We start from the raw sequence: 23,432 nt of genomic DNA, 5'->3' as shown, positions 1-23,432 counted from the left end.
ATATGGATTTAAATGTCAAAAATGATACTCATATCCATGGATGGCAAAACAATGACATTGCTCTCAATTGCCTGGCCTCACAGTAGGAATTGGTGTGGCCTTGTTTCTCTGACATTTTTATCACCCAGAAAGGTTTTGGGTGGACAGTCCAGTATAGCTGGGTGTACACTTAGTTCAGATTTATTTGGGAACACTGCCTTTTGGAAGGTCCATGTTGAAGACACTGTTGGTAGGCCAGAGAGTTATATTTGCAGTTGGTTCAGCTGAGTTGCATATGGTGCTCGGAAGCTGCATAAGCATACAGTTGAGTTGGGGTGATCTGGAAGGCTGGATATGGTAGAAGCAGACAGGCAGCATACAGGCAGCTCAGTCAGGTTCAGGTGGACTGGGCTTTGTGTTGATAATGCAGATCTGTCCCTCAGGGGCAAGCTGGGCAAGCAGAGGCAAGAATGTGGAAAAAGGAAGAACGTGCACTTTATTAGCCTACTGTAGTAGTTAGTTAATATGGCATGACATGGGGTGGCAGAGGTCTTCACGTTTGATTGCATGTTCATGTAGTGTTATACATCCGCTAAACTGCCACGTTGCTGAATCACGCTAATGTTGTGGCAGCAATGAGATTGCCTTTTGACCGCTCACACTGGCTCATATGGCTTATCGAGATGTCATATGATGCATTGATGTAAACAAACATGAACAGGAAAGGTTTGAGAGAGTATTCATTATAGTTGGGTATTCATAAGATTTGGGTTGGGGTCATTTGGAATGAAGTTCATAAGAAATTATAAGCGCAGGTTTTTATTTTATTTTATTTTATTTATTTATTTGTATTGCTGAGCATATGAGCACATACTGTATGAATCATTTTGGTCTTTCATGGCCAGTTCTTCATTCACCTTTGCTGCCATCAGGGCTGTGAACTATTTAGAATTGAGCTGAGAATGCATTTCAATTCCAGTTGAATCTAAATTTGAATTAAGGCAGCAAATTATGAATTTAAATTTTGAAAATTTGAATTCAAGGAAGTAGAATTAAAATGGAATGAAATGCAAATGTCCACCATATTGTTTTCAGATAACTTTATACAAATAAATATTTACATAAATGTTTTTTTTTTTTTTTCATGATTTTATGAGCTTAATGCATATTTAAAGAAAGAAAATACCTCTCTTTAAAACTGTTCTGCAAAGTTTAGCTGGCAAAAATAAAATAAAATAAAATTATATATATATATATATATATATATATATATATATATATATATATATATATATATATATATATATATATATATATATATATATATATATATATATATATATATACATATATATATACATATATATGTGTATATATATATATATATATATATATATATATATATATATACATACACACACACACACACACACTATATATTCTAAAAATGCAAAGATTTAGATATACTGTATGGTTTGGTTTAGGGTAAGTCTAAAGTAATTATAATAAGCTTTATATATGAACAATAGAAGTCAATGGTATGTTGACGTTCTCATTTAGATAGCAAAGAAAACTTGTGCACGTGTGTGTGTGTGTGTGTATGTGTGTGTGTGTGTGTGTGTGTGTGTGTGTGTGTGTGTGTGTGTGTGTGTGTGTGTGTGTGTGTCTGTATTTAGCCACTAGATGTCAGCATGATAGTAGTATATGGTTTTTGTTCTGCCTATTTTTCTTATTATTTGTTTTTTTATTTTTGTCCTTTTTAAATGGGATTTTACTTGACATTACTTCAATCTACTTGTTACGTCTCGATAATTAAAAGTTATCTGTAAATTTTTTATGTTTGCATAAGTTGATATGAATTGTGCTCATAAATGTAATTTGAATCATTTTTTGCAATATGTAAAAATATAATGTCATAAATAATAGAATTCAGCTACACTGAAAAAAATGTAACTTGAAAAATATGCTTCATATGTTAACATCTACTTTAACTTGCTTCAAGTCAAACAAATTATTGAACATCACTGAATCAATCTGAACATTAGGTTACACCAATAAAACTAATTTTAAGTGTCAGATCAGGGAAAATTAGCAGGTAAAAGTTGCAGGTTACCACTTTTAAAAAGTGTACTTTTGTAAAAGTAAGACAGTCTCTTCAGACTGCTTTGCAATCTTTCATAAACATACACTTTATTTCTTCCTGCATCGGCTAGAGTCTATAACAGTCACATTGCAAATTTTGTTTGTTTACTTAAAAGTGTTGCCACCAGAGCACACAGACATGTGAAGCACCAAGATACCGACTCTTAACACAGAATGAGGAATAGACATTATGGAGATTTGTATGCAAGATAAATGAATCTCTTTGAGACATACATCATCACTCTGTGATGCCAGTGTAACACTCACCCTGAAATGGATCATCCCCCATTATTGCACTTGTACATTGTATAAGTGTTTTCATAAGTGTTGTAGAGTGTCATTCTTTAGTGAAGTGGAGTGAGGGCTTGTTTGGGTTGAGAGTGGGCTTCTTGGATAAGGAGATCTGCAGTTGATTCTGAGTGGCTGGTGAAGATGAGATAGTATTGTGTTGATTAATTAAAACCCAGACAGGACAGTGAACATGTCAAGCACTCAATAGTTCATCCATCCATCTTCTATTGCTGCTTGTCCCATGTAGGGTCGTGGGTAGTGCTGGAGCCTATCCCAGCTATGTCGGGCGAAGGCAAGGACTCTCAGTAGTTGCCATGTAAAACTCTCAAACTAAAACATGTGATTTACTGTGCAGAGAGAAACCTGAGGCTTGGTCTTGATTCAGGACAATAATTTTTATAAATGCACTTAATATGTTAATATTATTATGAATGGCATAGATGTAACAATATGCAATATTATTAAGATGGCATTTGCTGAACAGGAACATTTACAATTTTCTTAATGCATAAACAATACCAGTAGTTTGATTTACCAGTCTAAATCATTGAACAAACCCTGGGCCAAATATTGCATAAGTACTGTATTAGCCATATGTTGGCCATATTTCCAATTGACAAGAGAATCTGTGGCTTAGTACCGTAGCGATGGATTGGACACATGGCGAACAACAAAAGATGGGAAGCATTTTCTCTTCTCTTATCGATAAGTTGATTAGCCTCTTTATTTTGCTATCTATACCCAATTATATAGTTTGACTGTTGCATTTTATTATTTGCATTTAGCATTGTTTTTCCCCTGCTGTCCACAACCTTGTCAAAACAGACCTGTACCCCAATTTTGGGTTGCAGACCACCATTTGAGAATCACTGATGTAGATGAAACCCCTGTCCCAACAGGAATCAGTCATCTACTAGAAGGAATAGCAAAAGTAATCCACCACCAACAAGTGAGAATTTTTCTTTGGCCCTCATTCCGTATTGCATATTATGTGTTTGTGTGAATGTGCAAATATGAACCAAATATATAACCAATGAAGTCTTATATGTGACTTGTATTCTTCTATCTGCATTAAGAAAATCAATACTTACTGTATATTGTGCCTGCAGGCCCATAACAACTGCCTATCTCGGAGGCCATAAAAATGCTCGTCATGCAGGCATGCTGTTGTTGGGAACACGTGTTGTTATGTAGTGCCTGAACTGATATTGAGGACAGCTGTGCATTGCCTTTAAAACTGCCTTCTTTCTAACTGTGATGCCTTGAGCTGTCATTGTGAAACCAATGACATCTAGCAGTTTTTTTCTGTCTCTCTTTCTCTCTCCCACTGTTTTCTGATTATGTTTTTACATAAATATCATGCTTATTGCTAATCACGCAGTCAGATTTATCGATTTGCCATACAAATGATTCATAAATAATGCATGAGCTATCACTGCTGTGTAGTGGAAGGCACACTCTAGCACATAACCACCTTGAATATTGCCCTTCTGTGTGCAGTGTTGCAACCCATTCACATGGTCAGAAAACAGATGCACCAGTAATATTTTCAGACAGTCAAGCCTTTTAACACAGTATTGTGCTGCATTTATCAAGGTAGCAGTGTTTAGGTTAAAGCCCATTGTATAATACTTGCTAAAAGCATGTCTTGTTTGATTTGACCTGCAATCTTTAATTCTGGCCCAGGTGACCTTCTTCTTCTTTTTTCATATTCAAATTTGTTGCTGATGCCATGGCAATGCATCAGTCTCAGTTTTTTAAGGGCATTAAATCTAGATCACTGAGCAACAAAAGCCTATCAGTAAATATATGCCTTCAGTAAAATAATATTTTATCAGTTGATCTCTATTAATTTACATGAGTTATTTTAGGTCATTAAAGGAATGTTCTGGGTTCAATACAAGTTAAGCTCAATCGATAGCATTTGTCAATGCTGATTACCATAAAAAATTAATTTTGACTCATCCCTCCTTTTCTTAAAAAAAAAAAAAAAAAAAAAACAAAAGCAAAAATCGAGGTTGCAGTGAGGCACTTACAATGGAAGTGAATGTGGCCAATTTTTTGAGGGTTTTAAACACAAAAATATGAAGCTTATAATTTTATAAAAACACTCATTAATTCTTGTGTTAAAACTTGTGTATTATTTGAGCTGTAAAGTTTTTTTTAATTGACATTTTTACAGTTGTTTTAGGATATTAGGGTTTGTTGACATTACATCATCATGATAAGGAAGTTGTAAAATTGGCTGTAACTTACTTTTACACAGAAAGGTATAGTAAGCAATTTTATCACACTAAAATCATGTTTACATGCATATTGTTTATGTCTTGTGGCTATACTTTTGAAAAAGTGAGTATTTTAATGTTAAAAAAATTGGCCCCATTCACTTCCATTGTAAGTGCCTCACTGGAACCAAGATTTTTGCTTTTTTTAAAGAAAAGGAGGAGGGATACATTTTTGTGGTACTCAACATTATGCCACACACACACATATATATATATCTGTTCCTGTACGTGTGATCACCAGCAGGTGGCGGGATTCAGCAGATGCAGGTTTGTGCGATCTGTCTCACTCGCTTTCTGCACTTGAAGGAGGATTCGCGCACCTGCATCTCTCCCACTAACCGCTCATTCACGAGAGGACACCGTCATCTCCAAAAACTCAATTTTCGCCACATGGAGTTTTATTCTTGTTTTATTTCTCCGCCTTTATTCGCGAAAGTTTTTGCCGAAGTGTAAATGAAGGTTCAGTGATGTTGTTTGAGACGTATCACTGATGCGCACCTCGCGCTCGCTCTCCATGAAGAACACATCAGAATGATGGAATAGGCGTTTTACTCTCCACCTTCACAATGGGATTATGTAAACTTTATTTCCTGCTTTGTACTGTCGGAGTTTTGTATGGTAAGATTATAATTTGTCAGGCTTCTTAGTACTGAATTTAAAATAGTGTAGTGGGCAGACTTGGTTTACACTGCTTATATTTTCCTGAGTGGGGTTTTATGGTCACATTACAGTTCAAGCAACTGTGTGTTTACAAAGACATTCTGAGTAATAGATTAGTTTGTGATTATACAATTATAAAAGTGTTGCATATAAACGTGTTTATTGCAGATTATGTCATTATGTTTGTAGGGATGCTAGGAATTAATTATTGTCAAATGTAGTCTATGTAGACTGCAGGATTCTTACAGTCATTTAAAACCTGGAAAAAAGAAGGAATTTTTAAATGATGTTTACTAGGCTGGGAAAAGTCATGGGGAAGTCTTTTAAATTTCTATAGTGAATATACTTTTTTTTGCTTCTGTTCTGTACATTAAAAACCATAATGTTCAGTTTTGATCAGTTTTTTTGTTTTGTTTTATTTTTCTCAATGAATTGGACAAACCGGTCAACAAATCGGACTGAATGATTAATTAGCGAATCGAATATAATCTGAATCACAATTATTTTAAAACATCTTATTCAGTAATCACAAAGGTCATGGTAAAGTCATTGAAATTCATTGGTCAAAATAGTTGAGAACTCTGGGTAATGTAAAGTGACCTAGTATGTTTAACTGGTGTTTGGTTACATTTTGTTTATATTACAGAAAGCTATTCCTCATGTTTGTGTTCCTTAGTTTCAGGTTTTGGGGTTGACCCAGCATTAAATGTGGACATCTTCCAAGAGTTTGATCTTGTTAAGTCAAGTGCCGGAGTCTCTCAAGTCCAGGGCTTCCACAATGACACCAGAGCGTATCTGTTTGAAGGTATGCCTTACTGGAATTTAAATACTCAACCAAACTGTGATGAAAGTGGTTCTTTCCTTTTGATTTAGAATCAGGGTGGATCTGACATCAGAGAAGCTTTCCACAGAAAAGCATTCACAGTGAGCCTCATCAGTTTAGAAAAATTGGAATCCATTGTAAACATCTGGCAGGAGGAAACAGCCAAGCAGCCAAGCAGACATCTGGTTTAGAACAGCATAATTCCAGATCCCACTTAATCTCTCATGAAAAGTGGATCAACCCAACAGTGAAGCATCAGTCCCCGGAGTAAACAGGGCCCTGTGTTGAGTAGCAAGTTCTTACCCATCAAAGTATTGTCTTCCCATTCAGGAGATGCAGTTAATGAGGACAGTGAGTAGACAAGGGAATAACATCTGGCTCCACTGTGAATGCTAGAATGATGCTGTTTAGGGCTCTAGAGTTATGAGAAATAGAACAGTTACCAAAGTTCCTTTGTGAATTTTGAAATTAAATGTTCTAAGGGTTTTGAAGTTATTTTTTTTTTTATGTAATAGACTGTTGATCACAGTCAATCTATTCTATTCTAATCTAATCATCTAATCTAATCTAGTCTTGTCTATTCTCCTTTTATCTTCTGTAGTCTACTCAACCCTATTCTATTCTAGTCTAGTCTTGTCTATTTTCTCTTATCTTCTGTAGTCTACTCAACCTTATTCTATTCTAGTCTAGTCTAGTTTAGTCTAGTCTTCTTTTGTCTATTATAGTGTAGTCCAGTCTTCTCATTTTGGTCTGGTCTTTCGAATTCCAGTCTACTCTACTCAATTCTATTCTGCTCTTTTCTTCTGTAGTTTGCTCAACCCTTTTCTGTTGTATTTTATTATAGTCTAGTCTAGTCTAGTCTTGTTTTAACTAGTGTAGTGTAGTCCAGTCTTCTCTTTTTGCCCTGGTCTTTCGAATTCCAGTGTAATGTACTTAATTCTATTCCTGTTCTGTTCTGTTCTATTTGATTGGAGGGCCGTTTTAGCAGATCTTTCTACATCATATGCTCATAAGCTCCTTTTGTAAATTGTAATTTATCCAGATTGATAGCCTCCTTTAAGCAATTTGAGGTTTAGTGCCTTGTTCAAGGTCACAAAGGTGATGGTCATTCTCTCCTTTCTATCTTGACCACTTTTCAGCAGCTTAGGACTGCACAATGAGTCTTGTAGTTTACGGTTACTTAAGTACTATGCTATCATCACCAATTCAATGAGCTATCATGATGACAAGTTTTAGTATGTGCACTGTTGGCCTGTGTTTGCAGTTCTGTTCTGATGAATGGTGTATGAGAGATTAAAGTTCTGCATGGGGGAATACAATCATACAGCATGTAATGTATGTGTGTGCAAATGTTTACCGATAATCTACACACACACACACACACACACACACACACACACACACACACACACGCACGCACGCACGCACACACACACACGCACACACATGTTGGTGCAGCTATCATTATGAGGACCTAAACCTAACCCTCACATAAACCTTTCTGCATTTTTATATTTTCAAAAAAACATCATTTAGTATGATTTTTAAGAGATTTAAATTATGGGGACACTAGAAATGTCCTCATAAACCACAACAACTTTTTTTGTAACCTAAAAAAGTCCTTGTAAACCACTTAAACCTGCTGGTGGCACCTCCACAACATTGATTGGCACTCTAGTAAATACCAGTGGGACTGTGGAATTGGGATCAAACTGACAGGCTTCGAGACAAGGTCATAAATCTGCAGAATGCAGATGAGACACCTCTCAATGTCCGATGACATCCACACTGTTCTATTTATGAAGGAGAGGAGGAGGAGAAATGATAAAATGAGAAGAGAGGGAAAGATGACAGATTCAAGTCAAAACATTTTTAAACAATTTTGTATCGTAGTAACATTTTACAGTTTATCACAATATAGTTATTATAGCTGGAAAATCAACAAAAAATGGTTTCAATTGCAATTAATCATATGGTTATGCCTATTTTGGGATAATTCAGTGAATTTAATGCTTTAAAAATTAAATGACCTTCTATATTATTTACGAATATAAAAAATAATTGTCCTTTTTATTTGGAACTTGATGGATGAAAACCAAAAGGGAAAAGTGTTTATTTCAAATGAATAAATCTGGCATCAGTGCAAAAATAGCTTCACTTTACGTAACACTTGAGTTTAAATCAGGAGACTCAACAAATAAAACTAATATGAAAGGGATACTTCAGACTCGTTAGTAAGCAACAATAGTTGCTGATTGTTGATAGTTTGGGACATGTCCAGCTCAGTATTTTTGCATAGCTCCATAGATTAGTTGTGCAAATATACAGTATCTACCATGGTATAAATGGTACAGCAAAATCCCTATCAGTTGACACATTTCTGCCATTGCATGTTACACTATATTGCCAAAAGTATTCGCTCACCTGCCTTTAGACGCATATGAACTTAAGTGACATCCCATTCTTAATCCATAGGGTTTAATATGACGTCGGCCCACCCTTTGCAGCTATAACAGCTTCAACTATTCTGGGAAGGCTTTCCACAAGGTTTAGGAGTGTGTTTATGGGAATTTTTGACCATTCTTCCAGAAGCGCATTTGTGAGGTCAGACACTGATGTTGGACGAGAAGGCCTGGCTCACAGTCTTCACTCAAATTCATCCCAAAGGTGCTCTATCGGGTTGAGGTCAGGACTCTGTGAAGGCCAGTCAAGTTCTTCCACACCAAACTCGCTCATCCATGTCTTTATGGACCTTGCTTTGTGCACTGGTGTGCAGTCATGTTGGAACAGGAAGGGGCCATCCCCAAACTGTTCCCACAAAGTTGGGAGCATGGAATTGTCCAAAATCTCTTGGTATGCTGAAGCATTCAGAATTCCTTTAACTGGAACTAAGGGGCCAAGCCCAGCTCCTGAAAAACAACCCCACACCATAATTCCTCCTCCTCCAAACTTCACAGTTGGCACAATACAGTCAGACAAGTACCGTTCTCCTGGCAACCACCAAACCCAGACTCGTCCATCAGATTGCCAGATGGAGAAGCGTGATTCGTCACTCCAGAGAATGCGTCTCCACTGCTCTAGAATCCAGTGGCGGCGTGCTTTACACCACTGCATCCGATGCTTTGCATTGCACTTGGTGATGTATGGCTTGGATGCAGCTGCTCGGCCATGGAAACCCATTCCATGAAGCTGTCTACGCACTGTTCTTGAGCTAATCTGAAGGCCACATGAACTTTGGAGGTCTGTAGCGATTGACTCTGCAGAAAGTTGGCGACCTCTGCGCACTATGCGCATCAGCATCCGCTGACCCCGCTCTGTCATTTTACGTGGTCTACCACTTCGTGGCTGAGTTGCTGTCATTCCCAATCGCTTCCACTTTGTTATAATACCACTGTCAGTTGACTGTGGAATATTTAGTAGCGAGGAAATTTCACGACTGGACTTGTTGCACAGGTGGCATCCTATCACAGTACCACGCTGGAATTCACTGAGCCCCTGAGAGCGGCCCATTCTTTCACAAATGTTTGTAGAAGCAGTCTGCTTGCCTAGGTGCTTCATTTTATACACCTGTGGCCATGGAAGTGATTGGAACACCTGAATTAAATTATTTGGATGGGTGAGCGAATACTTTTGGCAATATAGTGTATATTCTGTCATACTGTCCAGCCCTAGACAGTTCTGTTCGAATAAGTGAATGTGTGAGTGTGACTGTGTTTCGCTGAGTAACTAGCTCTGGCTGAATGAATTAATAGGCCAATGGATAGAGTGGAGCAAAACCAAACAATAAAAGTCAGAAACTTGGCCAGACTGTTCCTCATCCTTCAGGCCTGGTGCTGACCAGGACTTTTAAGTGCCAGGATCAGATTCCTGCTCATTCATCAGCTATCTGAGCATGCGGCAGCCAAGAGGGACATCAGCTAAGTGTTTCTCCACTGCGCTAAGGCTGTCTGGCTCAGACAATGACTCTACGTCACTCATCCTACATTCCCCAGCTAAGCTTCCATGTCTGGATCTTGTGTCTGCAGTATGATGACTGTACAGACAGTTTCACCTTACTGCAAGCTTTGCAGAGACCAATGAACATAATACATGTGCCTGCAGTCTTGCCTCAAACCAGAGCCACTGTTTTAATCTTGCAGCTCTGTGGCAAGAAATAATGGACTTATGTCTCTTGTTTAACGCAATGTTAATTGGACTAGAGACACTTGTTCATTTTTTTCATTATAATGGACCATGAATAATTCATCAGTTGTAGAGGTTTAAAAAAAAAAAAATTGTGTGTGTGTGTGTGTGTTTAAAGGTTAGGACACACATTTAAATGCTTGCATCACGGGTAATCTGGTTTATAAACAATTATAGTGCTTTTTTCATGTACTTTAATTGCTGATATCATCAGTGGATTTGGTAGTATAGATACTCAATGTCGTTAGAAAAAAGTCTTTAAAGGTTTCGATTGAAATTCTCCCAGAATAGTGACTGTGTTGTGTCCTTATAGCATTCTATGTTAATCTTGCTCCCAGGAGTGTAATTCTTGTATATCGGTTATCAGATTTACTGTAGGCTCTCTTGGGGCATAGCTGACCTGTTGTGTTTGATAACTTATGGGGATTGATTACAGATCCATGCCATAAAAAACACCATGTGTCCTCGTGGCCTGATAATGAGAAAGTAAAACAAATGTCTGAGATAGAAAACTACTTGTTTTAAATGTTTATACCAAGTTTACACTTTCAAAACATTGCTCTGTTTGTTAGAGTGTTCCAACATAGCAATAATGGCCCAATCAATGGGGTGGATTTGGGGGGTATAACAAGTTTGTCTAAACAAAGGCAAGGACGGATTGTTTGGAAAACCTGTTTGGAAACATAATTTTTGTAATGCCATTTGTGCCACTAATGGTGCAGAAATTATATGCTGTAACTTTAATTGATTTCTGTATAGAACATTTACAAAACATTTAACAGATGTGTGTCTGAAAACAAATGACAGGTTTTTGTCATAGGGACTTAGGTTCAAGAAGTCGATGCTTGGATTTACATAATTTCCTAGTTGATATTCATCTGTAGCCTTCAGCTGGCCTCTGACCTTTAAATGTTGCCATTAAGCGACTAGACTTTGATTTACAGCACATTAATCCAACCCTGAAAGGCTCATGGGTTAGACAGAAAGCACATCTGAGAGGATGTATCAGTCCAATGGGAATTGACCAGGCAGGTGTCAGAAATAACATGTTTTGTTGCAGTTTTCTAGTAGCCTTTAAAGCTGATATTTGTGAGCAATCCTGGAGCGCTTCATATCAAGGGGCCATGGTGTTTCCTTTGTGGATAGAAGAGGTTACATAGGTTAGGGTCAGATCACTGTTGTACAGTGCAATTGATTAACGAAGGCGGCGAAACTCTCTTGAGGTTTATCCGACGATAGCTGAAGAACACTAGCCTTCCCTGGTTGGCCTGAAAGTGCCTGTGTGTGTAAAATTTGTCCCCAGAAGTGAGCTAAACCTGACAAAACCTCCCTTTAGGGACATCTGGGGATCTCCTCATTTTGAAAAATTATTCATAAGTAGAGCAAATTGTTATTTTTTATTCTAATAATTCAAAGGATTTTTTAGGGGTTGGGTTAGGGTTTTGGTTAGGGTTAGTCTGTAGCAGGGTCATAAATAAGAGGGATTCAAGGCAAAAATGTCCCCCAAATTCAAAATGTGTGTGTGTGTGTGGGATGGGTCACATTCATGACCTGAGAAAAGTCTTGCTGGCCAGGCTGGAGGAATCATTCATACCCTTTGACATTAAAAAGCAGTTGTATGCCTTGGTTGAAGCTGGTGACATGCGAGCGGATAATTTCTTTTGTGCAGTGAGAAACTTTTATTCAGCATCATTGGATTACCTCCAAAAATGGAGCCGCTCATTTAAAGAACACAGAAAAACTTGAGTGGGCCCTACTGAGAGACATCCCAGAGTGGAAAGACATTCAGAGTAGCCTCGAACACTTCCCCGCTCTCAAACTGATTGACGAAACCATGCTCTTTGATGAGTGGGCTTGCGTGAAAAACATTGTTGCTTGTCGTATCACTGAGTGGAACATGAACAAGATGGCCATGTCTGAGAGATGGTCAGACATTTTTTGTGAGCTGGAGAGCAAGACCTTCAACTTCGGAGTCTTAGTCAAGGTCGTGGAGTTTGTTTTATGCCTACCTGTGACATCTGCATCTGTGGAGCGTGTGTTCTCATTAATGAATGCAGAATGGACAAATCTGGACTCAGTGTAACAGTCATGAAGGCAATGCTTTTCGTACATCTTAATTTTGGATTGGACTGCTCTGCATTTTACGATAATAATTGCTGCCAGTGAAAAGTACAAGGTAACAACAGTTACAGATGCGGATGCACCCTCAACTTCACATTGATCTGCGCCTAGGTAAGGATACGTCAATTTCATTTTTGCTCAGAGGGGGCTGTCCTGTTGTCCACAAGCAGGAATCTGGTCACCCTACCTTTGGCTCAAAATAGCCATCCTTGTTAGTTCCATACATTATGTTACTGTCTCTCTGCCTCTGTTTGGTCTATTGCTTGGTAGAGTACCCGTAAGGTAAAAAGTACTGTAATCACATGCCTAAATGATTAATAAGTTTAATTAAAAGGTATAGATTGTGTTAAGATGTATGCATGATATTTAAGACTGGATTATGATGCAAGTATAATGAGTGAAATAAAAAGTTTGTTTTACATAATTGTGAGATTGGTGATCTTGCAAAAGATGGGGTACAAATTAGAGCTTTACCAAACCAACACAATGATGAATGGGTCAAATATTATTTAAAAAAAAAAAAAATTCTCTGTGACTTGTTCTGTGTTCCCTTTAATATAAAGCCTGTAAGATCATATATTAAGGCAATATAGCCTGAATGAACTTAAGTGGACCTAATTTCGTCTTTGTAAATTTCACAAATGTACACTAAAAGGCAAGAGTCTTGTTTCTCTTTTCAAATGCAGATGGTGAATTTGTCAGTTGATTCTGAAGGTTTTCTTTGGCAGCATAATTAGAATTTGGATGGAAAGTAATATTTTTTCAAACTAACCCCATTAGTTCCAGAACTGTCCTACAGGGACAGTTGCAGCTATTGACACCATCCATATCTCGTGGGTTAATTTGTCTCTTAACTCTTCCCTGTTTATAGTCGGGACAGTATTAAAAGATGTAGATGTCAGTCAAGATTCCACTTGTTTTACTGTTCCTTAAAGGGATAGTTCACCTGTCATCTGTCATCATTCTCTCACCCTTATGTTCAAAACCCATACAACATTTTGCTTACTGTGTAACACAAAAATGAATTATTAGACAGCATGTCTAAGTCAAAATTTATTTAAATTGCATATTTTTGCAATATAATGAAAGTGCATGGTGGCTGAATGACAGAGAGGCTGTCATTCTGCCTGACATCTCCTTTTGTGCTTCATAGAAGAAGAAAAAAATTATATACAGTAGGTTTGAAAACAACATGAGGGTAAGCAATTTCTTGGGGTGAATTATCACTTTTAGATAGGGAACAGGCTCTGATTTGAATGTCTGTCGAAAGTTTTTACAACCCTTTCAGTTCTCTCTCTTTTCTCTGTCTTTATGTTTCTGTCACTCTTACTGTCAGGCTCATTAAGGAATGCAAGGGCTTCCCTCAAGGCAGCAGAGCGAATCCTTAAGAAGTTGAGAGGGAGAACAGAGTTCACTCTTCTGCTGACCCTTAAACAGGAGAAACTGAGCTCTGGAGTGCTGCTGTCCATCCACTATGGGGAACAGAGGTATCTGACCCAAAATTAGATGTCACACTAGCAGTCAGTTGTGCTCGAGGCAGGGCCACAGAAGTTAATATGCAATTTTGGAAAGTAATATATTCATGAAGAGTGTAGAGCAAATTGCAGTCAGTATAACCATTACCAGTTGAAAATTTGGACACTCTCGACATAATTTTATGGTTCTCGTGATCTTAAAAACCTTTTGATTTTAAGGCTCCTCAAAATGTTTTTTTTATATATTTTTGTTATATATTTTTAATAAAATATATATTGCATGTATGTATACATTTCTTTACAAAATCTGTCTGTCTGTCTGTCTGTCTGTCTTTTAAATATATCTTTAAAATATCTCTCTCATCTGCATATTTAGTCTGAGAGAACATTTAATCTGCTCTGATGATACAGTATCTGTAGCTTTTCAGATTGTGGCGTGTACTGACATTTCTTGAACACACTCAGTATTGATTCTAATAGCTCTTTAAGGTCAGCACTCAAAGTCTGTGCCAAGAGATTCATGGATCATTGCTCCTTTTTATGTTCATTCAGAACTCACACATTCTTTTCATCTCCCTTATCTACTGTGCCACATTATAGAATTTAATAACAACAGTTTGGCAGCTTAACCGAATGTCTCATCCATGAGAACGTAAGCATTAACAAAATACATTATGGAAGCAGTTGTTACCTGGAGTTCTTGGTTTTCAATAACTTCAGTTTCATCTAAACCAACTGTTTCATGATTATGTGTTTTCTTAAAGTAATACAATTTTCTTGGCTTCCTCCACAGGTTTCTGGAGGTAGAGAGCAACGGTCTACGTAATGAAATCCGTCTCTTGTTTCAAACTGCAGACCAGCGGCAGCAAAGAGAGGTCTTCCCCTACAGTCTTGCAGATGGACAGTGGCACAAAGTGTCTTTTGCATTCAGTGCCACTCAGGTGGTGCTCCATATTGACTGCAACAGGTAAATGGCTTGAGGAGAAAGCATTAAGATAAATGGATTTGCTGCTTTTTAGTGTGTCAGTGTGAATTATGTGTGTTAGTTAATAAGTTAACTGTTAGTTAGGTAATAAATAAGTTGAATGTTCTGGCAGTCATCTAATTTATTTGGCTACCAGTAACACTGTGTCCTAAACAGCAATGAGCGACATATTCTCAGCCAATCAGAATAAATTTGATGTTTAATATAGAGTGATGTGGACCAATGAGATGTTACAGTGGACGGGTCCACTCTGCACAACGTCACAGAAATAAAAACCAAGCAATTGGAAAAATGTTCTTGTGCTTGACAAAAATTCAGACAAAAACTCAGATTGTTTGTCAATTTATTCTCCTGGTTAGGTCACAATGTCAGCCTAAATTCTTGTTAGTTAGTGTGCAAGAGTGTTAGGCTATGTGTCCCCAAAACATATTCTCTTCACCTTACCAATGGTTACTCTGGTTTTGTGTCTCCTTTTTTGTACTCTGTTGTCAGAATATATGAAAAAATTGTGGAGACCCCATCTATGGACTTTCCCAGAGGAACAAATGTCTGGCTGGGTCAAAGAAATGATGCCCATGGGTTCTTCAGGGTACAGCACATTACTGCACTTCCAAAAAATAGACCATAAAATCTATAAAAGTTCTAAACTTGTCTCATTAAGCCAGACTGTGTTGGACTGAAATAAGGCTAGTCTCACTTAGAAAGGTCCTACATAATGATTAATCAGTTACTGTGATAAATACTGGCAGCCAAAAGTGTCACCCATGATTGAATGAAATGAAATTCTAACTGTGTTTCTATTTTTATCCCTCTCTTTTTTTTTCTTTTTTTCTTCTCTCTTTTTCTCAGGGTGTGATGCAAGATGTTCAGTTGGTGGTCATACCTCATGGATATATCATCCAGTGTCCAGATCTCAACCGTAGTAAGTGCATGTTCTTGGTAGACACACAACAACTTGAAGGCATAATTCTCACAACAATTAAAATTCTGTCATCTGTCATCACCCTTACATTGTTCCAAACCCATATGACTTCTCTTCCTCCGTGGAACTCAAAAGTGGTTGTTTGTTTGAATGGCAGCCTCAGTCACCGTTCACTTTCATCGAATTGAAAAAAGATGCAATGAAAATTAATGGTGACAGACTTAACATCCTGCCTAACATCTCTTTTTGTGTTGCACCAAAGAAAGAAAGTTCTAGGGGTTTGAAACACATGAGTTTGAGTAAATAATGATACAATTTTCACTTTTGTGTAAACTATACATTTAACTTTACAATTTGTTTATTTGCCAGTCTGAAAATGCCATTTATCAATGTTCACCCCATTTGCAGCTTGTCCAACATGCAACGATTTCCATGGCCTTGTGCAGAAGATTATGGAGCTTCAAGATATTCTGGCCAAAACATCAAACAAGGTAGATTTGTAGAAGTTTTGTGGATTAGTGAGGCCTGTTGGCTTTGCTTCAGTAGTTTACAGAGTGTGTGGCAGGGAACTCATTACGTTGATCGACTGGTCAAAGAGAAATACTGGTCGATCTTGATAACAGGTCAAAAGGGAAATAGAATAGATAGAGAAAAGACACAAATAATAAAAATAGTAAAGATGGACTTTTTATTTCCCTGCTTCTGTAGCCATGCTCTGTTTGACTGACAGGCGGCCTATCGGTGTGCACTTTACATGCGTGTGTGCTCCGAGAGCGCTCATGGTAATGCGGATGTACGTCTAAATGGTCAAATGCACTTCAAAATTCTGCCAAAAATTTTCATCTTTGTGAGGTATTAATGTAAGTACGGTCAGTAATGTCTAAAGTGAATATTAACAGTGTGACAAAAAAGCAGATTTGTATCAAAATGTCGGACTTGAGGTAGAAATGTAATCAAATAGACTTATTTGTATTAATCAAACAAAAAGAAAAAGAAAACAAATAAACCACTTGCTTCTCTTGGATGGATACATTTAGTAGCTTTAAAAAGTATTAATGAAATATAATCAGACAGTGAAGAATAGTAGCTAGTAGTTTTATGTCACATTTAATTTCATTCTGAATGTTTACTTGAATAAGTAATACTTGATAAGCTACTGATTTGAATTTTTGTTGTTCTATTGTTTTTAATTTGTTTCTATTTATTGCTTTTATTTTTTTATTATTTTGTTTCTTTGTTCAAATTTGATTATAGACAGTTGACTTGTCTTGAATAAAATAAGAATTATTATTTGTCGTGGTATCAATATAGGTATAGAGAATCATAAAATATCACTACCGACTATTTTTATATTGTGTATGGTAGATCTTGCTACAATAACATCATGAAAAAGTAGATCTCATTCCACAGAAGTGTGAGCACCCCTGGTGTATGGTCTTTTTAATGGTGACCACCACAAAATGCTGCTTTTATCCTAAATCTCCACTTTCCCTCTACGTCCTTTTTTACTTGCTCTTTTTGGTATATCATCCCTCCATATTCATTCATTATTCAATCTCCCCCTCTCTTGTTCTCCATGTCTTCATTATGCTGTAGTTGGCACTTGCAGAAGAGAAGATGAAGTACTTGGATGGCTGTTACTGTGAAAAGACCTGCAACCTAAATGGAGAGATATACAGAGAAGACGATGCCTGGATAGATGGATGCAGAAACTGCACATGCTCAGTAAGCTCACGTCTTGGCAAGAAGGGAGCTTGAACACTGATACAAGATAATTTTGGGAGATTCATCTACAGTGAATGAGAAATGTCATTCCAAACTCTGAGCGTACAGACAGTTATACAAAATCCAAGTGTTTTGGGACTATTGGAAATTTTAAAATATAATAATGTTCCAAAACTTAGTGAGTTGCTTCACTGTCTCCTGCTACATAGACAGCTGTCTTCTATGGCAGCATCCTTACTGAAATGATGCCTCATAAAAGAGCGATTGGAACACTACATAGGTGGCAGCTCCGTGCATCATTCAAATAGTGCTCCTCACATGCAGCGCATGGGACACTCGACTCGCAACTGATTTCAATACAGGTGATGCGAGAGAAACGACGCGATCTTCTAATGAGCCTAAATACATACAGTACACATACATTTTGGGTAAAATATTCAGTTTTGGGTCATATTAAACTGTTTTTTACTGATACATTTCAGTATTGAATGGATTATAAGTATATTTATAATCAAAATTTCTGTCGATTCGTCTTGGATTTATTTTTCCACCGGTCTCATCATGGTGCATTCTGGGATCGCTTACCCAGGGAAGAATACATATATTGCTACCTTAGAATTTGGTCAGAACGAGATATCTTAAGAGGCAGCATAATTAAGATACCTAGCTTTTGAAACTGTGCTATGGCCGCGCAATGGACAGATCCAGGGATAGTGTGTTCGTAGGCGAGTGTTTGCATCGTTGTAGCCAGGAGCAGATTCGGGAGGAATCCTCCGTTGAAGCGTAGTGAGGTTCAGACAACAAGCGCACAACAGACTGGAAGGCAATCACTCTCCCGACCCGAGGGCAGAGATGAGGAATCCTCTGTTGAAGATTCGTGAGCACAAAGTACAAGCTTACAACAAACTGGAAGACAACCACACTCCCGTCACATAGGCAGAGATGGGCAACCAAACAGATACACGAGACAGGACCAACTAGGCAGAGAGAGTGAGGTAAGTTACTTTACACCAAACAACTATCTAGCAAAGATACTGACAAAACGAAGGGATTAAGTATGGAGTGAATCAGCAGAGAACCAAGTGCTGCTAGCGTGCTAATTAGTGGCATGATCATGATTCCATGGAAACATTGATCATGCATGCCTGCAGCGCCTGCGAAACATGAGGGAGAGAAATAACAAAACAAATAGAACAAACCAACAAACTCACCGGAGCCATGACAATCAGGAGCTTGCCTATGATGCCTTAAAATGCTGCCTCTGGAGGATGCTCACTAGGTTTTGGAACAGACCCACAGATTGAGTGAATTGCAGTTTTAAAGTTGGAAAGATTTTAAGGTTGATAATATTTGTAAGAACTATTCAGGAAGCCAACCAATCTGACTTGTTAGTAATACTCGTGAAATTTACGATAGCTGATTTTGCATGTGAATTTCTGTGCAGCTTTGTCAGTACGGTGATGGTGTGTGTGTGTGTGTGTGTGTGTGTGTGTGTGTGTTTCACTTGCAGAATGGTACAGTGGAGTGTGAAAGTATTTTCTGCCCACCACCCCAGTGCCCCCCTGATACAGCTCCAGTCTACATGCCTGGAGCATGCTGTAAAGAGTGCCAGCGTGAGTACCCACACACATATGTGTTTGTTTTTCTATCATGATGGGAACTTTCCATTGACTTCTATTGTTTTTATAGTGAGCTAAAGATCTTTTCTCTACCCTTACACCTACCCCTAACAAAAACCTTTCTGGATTTTTATATTTTCATTAAGACATTATTTAATATGTTTACAAAGCCATTTTCCTCATGGGAAGCACTGGCTGGTCCCCATAACCTAGGCAAAACCTCAGTGTCTCACTTATATCTGCATCATCTCGATTCTCTTTCTGCTATCTTTCTTTCCACCAAAATCTTTTATATAATCACACTGCAGTCTTGATGACAAACTGACCACATCCCTGTGTTGCTTGGTTACCACTGCCACAAATGCGAATGTCAACACACACACAGTCACACACTTTCCCTGGTATCATTAATAATTCAAGGCCAGTGTGCAGCATGTTGAGTTTGAATGAGCAGGGCTAATGTCCATGAGCTAATAGCAGTTTGACTGATGACCAGGGCTTTATTTAACACTGCGCTCTGGTAGGCTTAATCTAACATGCTGATCTGATCGATGTTTTACTAGTCTTTCTCTCTGCATGTCTGTCCGCCCATAAAACATCCTTTCTCTGTCTCTATCCTCTTAATATCTTGGTTTTTGTCTCAGTTATGCTTCTCTTCTGTGTATATATCTCTCTATTTAGCTGTCTGTCTGTTCAGAGGAAGGGTTTATGTGGATGGGGATCGTAAAAGCATACACGACTCTGAGGGAAACTGTCTGCTGTTTGAGTGCAGGGTAAGTAACATCATAAAACTGTTTTGAGTGATCCGATCAAATTGAAAGCTCTAAATACATGTGCGAATGGTGTCCAAAATGTTTTGTGATCTTATCACTCAAGCCACATTTGTAGGTAGTTAGAAATGCATGTGACCACATTACTTTTGTTGTGTAATCACTAATCCACCATGATGCGTGTCCCAACTACACTTCTCCATCAACCACTGTACTCAAACAAGGATTTTAAACTTTGCCGGTTACATGTGGCTTTTAAAGAAAATAACTGTCCCGTTAAAATTCTAGTATATTTGGGAGGACCGGCGCACCAATTATTTTGTACTTTTCAACTGACGCAGTCACTGTTGTCATGAAATCAGTGACCCTCATAGCTGTCATTTACAGGTGGGATGGGTGGGACATGTCCCTACCACTTTTTGCCTTTGCCAGTTTTGTCCCCACCACTTTTGAAAAACAATTTTGAAAGGTAAGTGTCTAACACAGAAGACATCTTCAGATCTTAAGCAGGAGTTTCCATTTCGATCATGTGTGTTATTATCAGTGGTGATCCAGTACTGTAGTTTGTTATAATGAGTAGTGGTCGACCGATATGCGTTTTTAGTGTAATCTAATGCTGATGCCGACATCCAGAGAGCAGGGTGGCCGATACAATGCTGATATATCACACAATTTAATATAATAAATTACAAAGATAAAATTGCTAATGTAGCACTATATTTACTAAATTTCACACAAAACTAAAAAATGATGTATTTTAAATGGTAGATTGCAGTTTCTTCAGAACTTCTGTTAAGTCATCAAATTGTAGTAATTTATTTGCACATGAAGAATTTGTTAATATATTAGGAAGAAGGAAATAACAGTACACACAGTAGTCCAGCAACCATGGATGGCATGTCCATGTTAGCAATCGTATTTTCTCAAAAAATACCACATCAAACCAATTGTACATACAGTGCATAGTGAATAAGACATTTACTTGTAGCACACGTGAAGCGTTTTAACCTTGGGCTGCATCTGAAAATGCAGGCAGCTGACTTGCTACCTTGCTGCCTAATCAGTTAATGGCTTAACTGACAGCTGTTTTGAATAAATGGAACTCTTAAAGGGGTCATGAACAGCCATTTTTATTTTTTATTTTGTACTGTTCTCTGAGGTCCACTTATAATGTTATCAAGATTTTTACATCAAAAAACAATACTTTAGAAGTAATAGGCTATTTTCTGTCCTGTTTTGACCCCCCTCATCATAACACACCATTTGAATAGGCGTGGCGGATTGTAGACTCGGAAGTAAACGCCCACTGGTATGATTGGCTAACAGTTTTGCATATTTAAAAAACCTTTGCTTCTATGATTAGGTCCCAAAGTTCTAAAGGACAGCTGTGTGCCCACCGATGTAAACTGCTGCATGTATGTTTCACAGCCTACATCCTTCATAGATGGACGCTGCTGTGATTTAGGTTAAAAATGCATAAATACTCAGTACATATCAAACGATCTGTAATAACAGACAAAGCAATAGTGACCACGTAATAAAAACAGTTACACGCACTTGTGTGGTGCGACATTACTGTCGGATCCAATATAGTCGGCACAGCATCGTCTTTTAGTTTCAATCTTTCTGAAAATCCTGCGTCGAATTGTGCCTTGTTTGTAAACGAATCCGCTGTAAAATGAAGTGAACAAAGGACCATGTTCTTAGTGACACGGTCTGGAACTTCATTAAAAATAAAGTTCATCCACTCTTTAATGTTGGGATCAGAAGTAAGGCAATGCAAAGACTGTGTTTTTCCACAACTTGGCAATGCACAGCGTCTTGTATTCGGAGCCATCTTTATTGTTTGGTTTCTGCGTAAACCTGCGTTTGCCTCTCTCGTTATTTACCTACTACATGTGTGAATCGGTGGGCGGGGCTAAACAGGCAGTGATGTAGAAGCAGGCATTGATTGTGTTTAGCCACACTGTTACGTTAGAAAGTGGCACATTCCACATCCTGTCGTTTTGGCAGATTGGCTTTAATATAAGCTGTTTTTAGACTAACGAGAAAGTTTTGAGTTCTGAAAATTACAGGATGTTTTTATGGTACAATGACCTCTTATATGTCAAAAGATCAAGGTAATTTTTATTTATCTGTTCATGACCTCTTTAAAGAAACTGGTCTCCAAACAGTTTGTATACAGCCTCCAGCGGCAGCATTTTCTTTGTTTCGGACGCAGCCTTGAAGTTGCACACACATGCTCGTGCGCATCCAGTTCGAGCAACAATCTCCTGACAGTTTAAACGGCCTGGATTGCCTGTTTGGATTGACACAGACTGACCGTTATGATTTGTGAATCAGATCAACTTTTGATCCTGATCCTGAAGTTTTGATTCTGGCTGATAGAATACGAGCTTCAGAGGAAGATATTAGATGAGAGCTCGAGGGGAATAAAATGCTTGGGATTTTCACGAGGTTTGTAAATTACATGTTTAAGCGAGATATCTGCATATTTGCAAACGTTATATAATACAAGTTTTATTATTTGCCTTTTATCATTACAAAAGAAAGTTAAAGATGACAGGGAACTGCTGAGGATTGACTGTTAGCGGTAAATAAATGAGCGCTCCACAGGATGCTGGATCTGCTGAAGTTGTGTGAGGCTGGGTTATTACATCTGTTTAAATGAGATATGCGCAGATTTGCAGACGATATATGATATTTGTTTTATTGATATTTGCCTTTTTATCATTAGACAAGACTGTTGAGGAGAGAGAGGGAGAATGAAACAAGCGAGCACTTTAACATTATGAGCTCAAAAGCGTCTGTCGCGGTTCTGATATGCGGACCATTTAAATGACACTGTGTTGCACACCAATCCATTATTGTAGTAATGCGATGGCACGTAACAACAAAACGAACCGTGACTGGTTGTTTACATGTCTCATTCGCTTCACATGCAAGCAGGTGATTCTCAGCACCTTCAAGAAAATGTATTGGCCTATCGACCACTAATAATGAGTGCTTGTTACAGCTGTTATGAGAGGTGTTGAGTAACAGTGGGCAGCGATGTTCTCTCGTGCATGCAGATGTGTGAATTATTTACTTGGCTGCTACACAGCTTGCTCTGCTTTCCAGTTAAATCGCAATGCAAAATCCAAACAGATGTACCCTACTTATGATATACATCCACTGTACAGATGCAATCTTAATTTATCAAATAAAAAAATATTCTAGGGCATATAAGAACCTGAAACTCCTTGTACCAGAGATGAAAACTTTACCGTGAGACCAACCAGTCATTCTTGCTTAAGATATGCTGAACAATGAATTTATTCACTGACTAACAAAATCTCAGGATTTACAGTGTTGGGTTAATGGATCAAGTTATCAAATTAATTGTGTAAAATATTTATTGTAGCCCTTGAATTGGTCATCTAGAATGACTATTTATTAAAACAGTAAATATGT

At 37.9% G+C, this 23,432-nt stretch overlaps 1 protein-coding gene across 1 annotated transcript in view; it reads left to right on the top strand.

The window, feature by feature from the left end:
- The first annotated feature begins 5,001 nt into the window (after positions 1–5,001).
- The window catches only part of nell2b (neural EGFL like 2b), a 59,257-nt gene continuing 40,826 nt past the window's right edge, over positions 5,002–23,432 (top strand). The window contains exons 1-10 of the mRNA XM_051691427.1: positions 5,002–5,315; positions 6,034–6,162; positions 13,820–13,970; positions 14,752–14,925; positions 15,436–15,532; positions 15,793–15,865; positions 16,274–16,356; positions 17,462–17,590; positions 19,101–19,203; positions 19,891–19,982. Coding sequence (XP_051547387.1) covers positions 5,264–5,315; positions 6,034–6,162; positions 13,820–13,970; positions 14,752–14,925; positions 15,436–15,532; positions 15,793–15,865; positions 16,274–16,356; positions 17,462–17,590; positions 19,101–19,203; positions 19,891–19,982 — 1,083 coding nt within the window. The 5' untranslated portion in view covers positions 5,002–5,263. The remainder of the gene's footprint in view (positions 5,316–6,033; positions 6,163–13,819; positions 13,971–14,751; positions 14,926–15,435; positions 15,533–15,792; positions 15,866–16,273; positions 16,357–17,461; positions 17,591–19,100; positions 19,204–19,890; positions 19,983–23,432) is intronic.

The sequence above is a fragment of the Myxocyprinus asiaticus genome, chromosome 47 (assembly GCF_019703515.2).
Source record: "Myxocyprinus asiaticus isolate MX2 ecotype Aquarium Trade chromosome 47, UBuf_Myxa_2, whole genome shotgun sequence".
Classification (NCBI taxonomy): Eukaryota; Metazoa; Chordata; class Actinopteri; order Cypriniformes; family Catostomidae; genus Myxocyprinus; species Myxocyprinus asiaticus.
The sequence above is the reverse complement of the archived record's forward strand: the minus strand, read 5'-3'. Positions and strand labels throughout refer to the sequence as shown.